The sequence below is a fragment of the Neophocaena asiaeorientalis genome, unplaced genomic scaffold (assembly GCF_003031525.2).
Source record: "Neophocaena asiaeorientalis asiaeorientalis breed wild unplaced genomic scaffold, Neophocaena_asiaeorientalis_V1.1 scaffold254, whole genome shotgun sequence".
NCBI lineage: Eukaryota > Metazoa > Chordata > Mammalia > Artiodactyla > Phocoenidae > Neophocaena > Neophocaena asiaeorientalis.
The window spans coordinates 2,916,611-2,926,375 of record NW_020174705.1 but is presented as its reverse complement, the minus strand read 5'-3'; the positions used below and the strand labels follow the sequence as shown (position 1 = coordinate 2,926,375).

The following is a 9,765-nucleotide window of genomic DNA, read 5'->3' as shown; positions in this document are numbered from 1 at the left end:
CCTCTCTAATCGACAGCAGTCTTCCCCAATGAGGAGACGGGTTCCTCGTTTGCGTCATAACCTGGACCAATAACGCTGTTCGAAAACCTGGGGCCCTGGATCAGGACGTTTGTTATTCCCTCCTATTGGTTACTGCTGCTGTTCTGCTCGACAGGAGGTTCCGCTTCTCTTACTTGGAAGGGTCTTTGTACCAGGCTTACCCGGACTCATACCCTACTTACAGATGAGACAATGACAGTATCAAAAATACGTAACGCTTACTATATGTTTGGCACAGTTTTATACACGTACACAGTAACTTATCCTCACACCAATCCTATGAAGCCAGTACTATTACCGTCCTCCAGACGAGAAAACTGCGACAGTTTAAGTGACTGTCTAATCACAGAAGTAGGACTAGAACTCGCTTCTAACCCAATGCTTTTCTTCCCTCTGTTTTAATTTTTTTATATTCCACAAGTATCGCAAAACATTCTCATTTAAAAATGAAGCCTCTCATCCCTTAACTCCCAAGTTACACTCCCTCTCCAGAGGAAATAACTGTCATTAGTGTGTATGTCTTGCTGGATCTTAATCTGTAATTTTGTCTACTTAGTATATCTTACAAGTTTTTCTGTTTCAATATATCAACCTCATCTTTTTTTTTTTAAACTCCTGTGTTTGGCATTTACCATTATGTGTTCAATCTTCAATCATTTCCCTTTTGATGGACATTCAAATACTTTCCTAATTTTCGTGTGTGTGTGTGTGTGTGTGTGTGTGTGTGTGTGTGTGTGTGATTCTGGATTGGGATATTCTGAATATATTCTGAAGAGGGAGCTCATGGGTTGGGATAAGAGTGTGTGGGAAAGAAAAGTGGAGGCTTCTCTCTGCCTTTATTCTGGCCCCACTTCATCCATCCATCATTTATAAACAATCTGGTTGCACAGTGAGTGTAGTACTCCATCAGGATATAAATGGAGGGAGCTGGGATGTGATATAGACTGATAAACCTCCTTAGGGTAAGTATACCATCTTTGATTAAGTACAACACTGAGCAGTTTTCTCTAAGCACTCGCACATGCACTATCTACTTTGATCCTTACATTGTTCCTGCCATCCACTATATCCACATTTCAGATGATGAAACAGAGTGCTAGAGAGGGTTAATAAAACATAAGCCTGGGACATCTTGTTGTGGCGGAAAGCAAGGAAATGCTCAAGGAATATGGGGACAAGTCAAAAAACACAAAAGCCAGTTTGAATGGACTCCCAGTGATGAAACAAGGGACAAAAATATAATGATATTAAAAAGTTATAAACCATAGAATAGAATAGGAAACATTGATTCTGTAAGATGTAAATAAATAAAAGATTAAATTGAGTTTCATTAGTGTCAGGATATTTAAGTAGTTTCAAAGTATTTCCCTGTAAAATGCTTATTAATTACAAAATAGGAAATAATGGAAAAGCCTAGCAGACACCACCTTCATTTAGTGATCCAAGTAGCATCACTAGTAATGGGAGACATTGAAATTTACAACACCTGTCTTAGTCTGAAGACATTGAAATTTACGCCACCTGTCTTAGTCTGCTTAGGCTGCCATAACTAAATACCATAGATTGAGTGACTTAAACAATAGGAATTAATTTTCTTACAATTATGGAGCCTGGAAACCCAAGATTAAGGTTCTGGCAGGATTCAGTTTCTGGTGAGGGCTCGTTCCTGGCTTGCAGAAGGCTGCTTCGTCTACAGTTGGCCTTTCCTTTGACTGTGTGTGGAGAGAGAAAGATCTCCCTCTCCTTCTTCTCTTTATAAGGTCACCAGTCCCATCAGATGAGGGGCACACCCTTATGATACCACTTAACCCTAATTACCTCCTAAAGGCTCTATGTTCAAATACAATTAATTACATTGGGGTTTAGGATTTCAATATATGAATTTTCAGGTGGGGTACAAATTCGGTCCATAGCACCACCTGACAGCATACGATGAGAAGAATGCAACATCACATGTGTGGAATTCCTGACAAAGATGACCTGAATCTAACTATGAGGAAAAAACTGAAATTGAGCTATGTTCTACTAAATAACTGGATGACCTTTTAAAGTGTCAGGGTCACGAAAGTCAAGAAAAGACAGAGGAACAATTTCAGACTGACAGAGACTAAGGAGACATGACAACTACATGCAACGTGTAATTTTGAACAGAATCCTTTTGCTATGAAATGCATTGTTGAGACAACTGGCAAAAGCTGAATGGGGTCTCAGGATTAAATAATATAATGTATTGATGTTCATTTAGTAATTTTGATGGCTACATGGTGGTCCTGTAGGAGAACGTCCTTGTTTGTTAGAGATACACAGTAAAATATTTGGGGAAGACAGAGTATCATGCTGTCAACTTACTCTCAAATCATCCAGGGAGAGAAAGTCCTTTATATCATGCTTCCAACATTTCTGTAAGTTTGTGATTATTACAAAAAGAAAAAAATTTGGAAAAGGCACAAGCTTTAGAGTCAAGAGTACTTGGGTTTGATTCCCAGACCTACCACTGTGTACTGGGAGCACATTTCCTCTTGTGCTCCAATGTCCTCATCTTAAAATGGGGATGGTCTAGGTTGTTGTGAGGATTAAAGGAGTTGATCCTATAAAGGGTTTAGATTGTTACATAGCCCAGGATAAGTACTCAATAAAGTTGATGTGCTCAACCCATCTATATAGTCAAATAAACCGGATTTTTCCACCCAATCGTTAATGGAGTGTCCAAATTAGCCTGTAATTTAGCATTCACATACTAGAGAATAAGCTCAACAAGCCAAAGGCACTTTCCAATTCTTATTTCTCACCATCTCCTTTATTCCAACATCTCCTAACCACAGCCATGTAATTGAACCTGAAGGCTGTGAAGACGGAAAAAGGACTGACTCCCTTCATTGACAGGTTCAAAATTTAGTCATTGCACTCACTTTGCTAGGATACAGGGCAAGGTGGGACTTGGACAGACTCTGTGAAAGGCTCTAAGAGATGGGCTCTTAAATTCACTTAAATCCAATGACCACACTAGCATATTCAAATTCTCTACATTTATATTTTACTAAGGTTGGTGAACCTTCTATAGTTCTTGGTATATCTTTTGTTTTGCATTTTTTTGAATATCCAACTGAATAAGACACAAAACATACTTTTTCTTCTGAAACCCTAGAAATGGAACGTCAAAGTCCTTAATAACAAGGAGCTTTCCTCACATTTAATGGCTTTTTTCCCAATTCTTGACTTTGTTTCAAGCTCACCACTGAGAATGGAAGATGAATATGTGTACACTTTGATGATGGTGTATGTGATCCCCATGATGCATTCATGTCCCAAGCTTTTTCTCCTCTCTGTAATTCTCTGTGTCTTACTATGCCCCTAAATGTAAGTTAGATTCAAAACGTCCTGTACTTTCCGTAGGGAGACTCTGCAAAACTCTGAAGTGTCTGAAGAACGCCTGTCTATTTTCTTCCTATTTTCCCCCAAGTAATTTTGCAATTTAAACGAATTAGCTAGGGGATATCTCCTTGGAAAATACAATTCTCATAAATTAATCAACTGGCATTCTGGTGTGTATATCAACTTAGGAGTTTAGTCATTGTGATTCTACCTCCTGAGAACTTCATCTAATCTGAGTGTGCTGATCAATAAAACTTTTGAGCCTGCACGACTCTGGACTTTGATGAGCTCACCAAGATTATGCTGCTAGGTGGCTAGTCCTGGAGACATACTTCAGTATTACTGGGTAAGGAACTGAGACAATAGGTCATGGTTCTGATCTACAACTAGAAAAACAAATTCAGGCTGGGACAATATAACTAGATGTCTTTGGGGAGGCATTATGCAAATGTGGAAAGAGGGGAAATGTCATTATTTGTTCAGCATTGTCCAAGTGACAGGATGACCCCAAAGTGGCAAATATGAAAATGGTTCATTTGACATTTTTAGTTCCTAGTGTGAAAAAGGGAGATTCATGGGGCTTGTTAATTAATTCAACTCACTAAGTATTTATTGAGCATCTACTATGTATAAGGCATGTGTTTAGGTGCTGTGAAGGACACAAGACTCTTTAGAAAGTAGCCCTAAAATCATTGATCATCTTTTCTCTGGTAATGTAGTTGCCAGGTAACTTTCTCATATCAACCGAGCTTCTCTCCCCGGGGAAAGAACATATGAACTGCAGTGGCAGGTGTGGATTCCCTTGGCAATTCTAGTGATGTGAAGAATCACGTACTGGCATTCTAATTCCAATACCTGAGTTCTTTGGTAAGTCATGGTGTGCTGGACTGATTGCTGAATTTTAGAAACTTTAGGGGTGAAAGACTAGATCATGAGGCAGAGGAGATGCTTTACAAATGGATGATCTTTCCTGGGCTCTTAAACTTGCTTAAGGAATCTCAGAGCATTCCATAATTCACTGACCATACTAGCATATCCAAATGCTGGTAGCAAATCTGATGGCTGGGACTTTGGTGAGGAAATGATTTAATTAATTAATTTTTTGGCTATGTGGCATGCGGAATCTTAGTTCCCCGACCAGGGATCAAACCTGCACCCCCTGCAGTGGAAGCGTGGAGTCTCAACCACTGGACAGCCAGGGAAGTCCCAGTGAGAAAATAATTTAAATAAAACTATTTAATTGAAAGAAAAATGGTCTTGGGAATTCCCCAGCAATTCAGTGGTTAGGACTTCAGGCTTCCACTGCAGGGGGCACTGGTTCGATCCCTGGTCGAGAAACTAAGGTCCCACAAGCCGGAGGGCACGGCCAAAAAGAAAAGAAAAGAAAAATGGTCTTCTTACCATTTCCTTTTTAAATTTAATTTTATTTGCTTTTTATACAGCAGGTTCTTATTAGTTATCCATTTTGTACATATTAGTGTATACATGTCAATCCCAATCTCCCAATTCATCACACCACCACGACACCCCGCCCAACGCCACTTTCCCCCCTTGGTGTCCATATGTTTGTTCTCTGCATCTGTGTCTCAATTTCTGCCCTGCAAACCAGTTCATCTGAACCATTTCTCTAGGTTCCACATATGTGCGTTAATATACGATATTTGTTTTCTCTTTCTGACTTACTTTACTCTGTATGACAGTCTCAGGATCTATCCACATCTCTACAAATGACCTGATTTCATTCTTTTATGGCTAATATTCCATTGTATATATGTGCCAAATCTTCTTTATCCATTCATCTGTCGATTGGCATTTAGGTTGCTTCCATGTCCTGGCTATTGTAAATAGTGCTGCAGTGAATATTGGGTGCATGTGTCTTTTTGAATTACGGTTTTCTCTGGGTATATACCCAGTGGTGGGATTGCTGGGTCATATGGTAACTCTATTTTTAGTTTTTTAAGGAACCTCCACACTGTTCTCCATAGTGGCTGTATCGATTTACATTCCCACCAATAGTGCAAGAAGGTTCCCTTTTCTCCACACCCTCTCCAGCATTTGTTGTTTGCAGATTTTCTGATGATGCCCATTCTGACTGGTGTGAGGTGATACCTCATAGTAGTTTTGAGAAATCAGCTCTTAACCTTATGGGAGTTCCCTTGTATATTATTTGTCATTTTTCCCTTGCTGCTTTCAATAATTTTTCTGTGTCTTTAATTTTTGCCAATTTGATTACTATTTCTCAGTGTGTTTCCTTGGGTTTATCCTTTATGGGACTCTCTGCGCTTCCTGGACTTGCGTGGCTATTTCCTTTCCCATGTTAGGGAAGTTTTCGACTATAATCTCTTCAAATATTTTCTCAGGTCCTTTCTCTCTCTCTTCTCATTCTGAGACCCCTATAATATGAGTGTTGTTGCATTTAATGTTGTCCCAGAGGTCTCTTAGGCTGTCTTTATTTCTTTTTTCTTTATTCTGTTCCGCAGAGGTGAATTCCCCCTTTCTGTCTTCCAGGTCACTTATCTGTTTTTCTACCTGAGTTATTCTGCTATTGATTCCTTCTGGTGTAGTTTTCATTTCAGTTATTGTATTGTTCATCTATGTTTGTTTGTTCTTTAATTCTTCTAGGTCTTTTTTAAACATTTCTTACATCTTCTTGATCTTTGCCTCCATTCATTTTGGAGGTCCCGGATCATCTTCACTATCATTATTCTGAATTCTTTTTCTGGAAGGTTACCTATCTCCACTTCATTTAGTTGTTTTTCTGGGGTTTTATCTTGTTCCTTCATCTGGTACATAGCCCTCTGCCTTTTCATCTTGTCTATCTTTCTGAATGTGGTTTTTGTTCCACAGGCTGCAGGATTGTAGTTCTTCTTGCTTCTGTTGTCTGCCGTCTGGTAGATTAGGTTATCTAAGAGTCTTGTGCAACTTTCCTGATGGGAGCGACCGGTGGTGGGTAGAACTGGCTGTTGTTCTGGTGGCAGAGCTCAGTAAAACTTTAATCCGCTTGTCTGCTGATGGGTGGGGCTGGGTTCCCTCCCTGTTGGTTGTTTGGCCTGAGGTGACCCAACCCTGGAGCCTACTTGGGCTCTTTGGTGGGGCTAATGTCGGACTCTGGGAGGGCTCACACCAAGGAGTACTTCCCAGAACTTCTGCTGCCAGTGTCCTTGTCCACATGGTGAGACACAGCCACCCTCTGCCTCTGCAGGAGACCCTCCAACACTAGCAAATAAGTCTAGTTCAGTTTCCTATGGGGGTCACTGCTCCTTCCCCTGGGACCCGATGTGCACACTACTTTGTGTGTGCCCTCCAAGAGTGGAGTCTCTGTTTCTCCCAGTCCTGTCAAAATCCTACAGTCAAATCTCGCTCGCCTTCAAAGTCTGATCCTCTGGGAATTCCTCCTCCCATTGCCGGACCCCCAGCTTGGAAGCCTGACGTGGGGCTCAGAACCTTCACTCCAGTGGGTGGACTTCTGTGGTATAAGTGTTCTCCAGTCTGTGAGTCACCCACCCAGCAGTTATGGGATTTGATTTTATTGTGGTTATGCCCCTCCTACCATCTCATTGTGGCGTCTCCTTTGTCTTTGGATGTGGGGTATCTTTTTTGGTGAGTTCCAGTGTCTTCCTGTTGATGATTGTTCAGCAGTTAGTTGTGATTCCAGTGCTCTCGCAAGAGGGAGTGAGAGCACGTCCTTCTACTCCGTCATCTTGAACCAATCTCCTTCCTACCATTTCTCATTCAACATTGGATAAGGCAAAAGGGAAAATGGAATGGAGACATAAAATAGAGGTTAAACAAGATGACAGAGGGGCATATGACTGGGAAGTGTGGGTAGATAGACTGAAACATTAAGAAAAGACAAAGAGAGATGGACAAAGATGATGGATGGATAGGGTGCAAAGATGAATTCTTGGGTTTTCAACTGGGGCTAATAAAACCTGGCTTGATTTTATGGAATTATATAAGATACTGCCAAGTGGAGGTGCTTTCTTTAGAAAAGTACAGAATTCTCTAGAAATACAATAATACATATGTAATATTTATTACACGTAATAAAATGTGGACAGCAGTGACAGTGAACTAAGTCTGTACTAAGTCAACAACCTCTGAGTCATTGATGACACATCTGCCCTGTTATCTGTGGTCCACAGTAGGATATTTTGTAAAGAAGTGTAGAACATTAGAAATAACATTAACGGGCTTCCCTGGTGGCGCAGTGGTTGAGAGTCGGCCTGCCGATGCGGGGGGCACAGGTTCGTGCCCCGGTCGGGGAGGGTCCCATGTGCCGCGGAGCAGCTGGGCCAGTGGACCATGGCCGCTGAGCCTGCGCGTCCGGAGCCTGTGCTCCGCAACGGGAGAGCCCGCAGCGGTGAGAGGCCCGCGTACCGCAAATAAATAAATAAATAAATAAACAAAGACACAAACCTACTAGAGAACGGACTTGAGGATATGGGGAGGGGGAAGGGTGAGCTGTGACAAAGCGAGAGAGAGGCATGGACATATATACACTACCAAACGTAAGGTAGATAGCTAGTGGGAAGCAGCCGCATAGCACAGGGAGATCAGCTCGGAGCTTTGTGACCACTTGGAGGGGTGGGATAGGGAGGGTGGGAGGGAGGGAGACGCAAGAGGGAAGAGATATGGGAACATATGTACATGTATAACTGATTTTCTTTGTTATAAAGCAGAAACTAACACACCATTGTAAAGCAATCATACCCCAATAAAGATGTTAAAAAAAAAATCCCTTTAACCTCAAAAAAAAAGAAATAACATTAACCATGTACCAACAGCTTAGTGCTGTCAAGAGCATGCTTGTACTGCGGTCAGTACTCCTCATGTTCACCTGGCCAGAGAGAATGAGAAAAAGCTTGTAGAGATGAAGAGGTGGTAAATGATAGTTTTCCCTTCCTTCAGCTGACTTCCCCAGCAGCCTCCTCAGCGCCCCCTTCACCTCCTTGTTCCTCAGAGTGTAAATGAGAGGGTTCACCATGGGTGTGACCACAGAGTAGAAGAGGGAAATGAATTTGTCCTGGTTGCTGGTCTTAGCTGGAAGCAGATACCCATAGATAGCTGAGCCATAAAAGAGGAGTACCACCACCAGATAAGAGAGGCACGTGTTAAAGGTCTTTCTCTGTCCCTTGGCCGAGTGGATCTTCAGCACTGCCTGAGCTATGTAGCAGTATGAGATCAGGATGATGCTTAATGGGACAGTGGTGAAGAAGGTTCAGACACCATTGAGCACAGCCTCATTGAGACTTGTGTCTCCACAGGCTAGTTTGATCATGGCGGGCACCTCACACAGGAAGCTGTCCACCCTCTGGTGCCCTCACAAATGGAGCTGCAGAGTGAAGGTTGACTGGACCACAGAGTTGCCCAAGCCACCCAACCAGGCAATGGCAGCCAGCAGCCAGCAGAGCTGGGGGTTCATGATGGTGGTGTAGTGCAGGGGCCAGCACACTGCGACATAGTAGTCAAATGCCATCACCAACAGCGGGATGCACTCAGTAGCCCCTAGCCAGAGGAAAACATTGAGTTGGGTCACACAGCCACCATAGCTGATGGTCTTGTCTGATCCCCACAAGATGATCAGCACTTGGGGGACTGAGCTAGTAGTAAAAGCAAGATCCAGGGAGGAGAGGTTGCTGAGGAAGAAGTACATGGGTGTGTGGAGCCGGGCATCCAGGCTGGAAAGCAGGATCATGGTTGAGTTCCCAACAAGGGTCAGCAAGTAGGAGAAGAGGATGACTACAAAAAAGATTATCTCCAGCTGGGGATGGTCAGATACACCCATCAGAATAAAGCTCTCCAAGGAGCTGCTGTTGGCCCTTTCCATCTCTGGTTGCCTTCAGTCACTCGAGGAATCTGTCCAGGGACAACCAGGAGTAAAGCAAGTGAAGAAGCTACTGGATTAGGTGGATCTGCATCAGTGCAGGTCTGATGTCGCCGACCTTTGTAGTTAAGTACCAATTTAAATTTTATGATTGCAAGGTTTCATTGCAATCCCCAAACACTGTCAGTCCTACAATGAATGGAAACTTTATTCCATCTGAATATCAACATGAGCTATCACAAAATGAAGGAAGTGCTTCATGAAGAACAAAAAGATCAGGGTCTTCAGTTCAACACAGTGATGACCCAAGAAATTCATCTTTGCACCCTGTCCATCCATCATCTTTGTCCATGATGAAGGAGTGTGAACTCCTTCAGTTCAAAAGGGTAGAGGGAGTTGACCATTGGAACTAAATGTGGAAATTCTCAAAAAATACTAATTTCCCCAGCCAAGGTTTTGGTATACTCAGGGGAGGGGTGAGCAGACCTGCTGTATTTGGAAGAATTCCCCAAATGTTTCTGATAAAT

At 42.4% G+C, this 9,765-nt stretch overlaps 1 protein-coding gene across 1 annotated transcript; it reads right to left on the bottom strand.

The window, feature by feature from the left end:
- Positions 1-5: 5 nt before the first annotated feature.
- On the bottom strand, positions 6-9,241 carry OR2C1 (olfactory receptor family 2 subfamily C member 1). Its single transcript, XM_024759620.1, is given in 2 exon segments — positions 6-61; positions 8,239-9,241. Coding segments are annotated over 2 exon segments (1,059 nt in total).
- Positions 9,242-9,765: the final 524 nt, after the last annotated feature.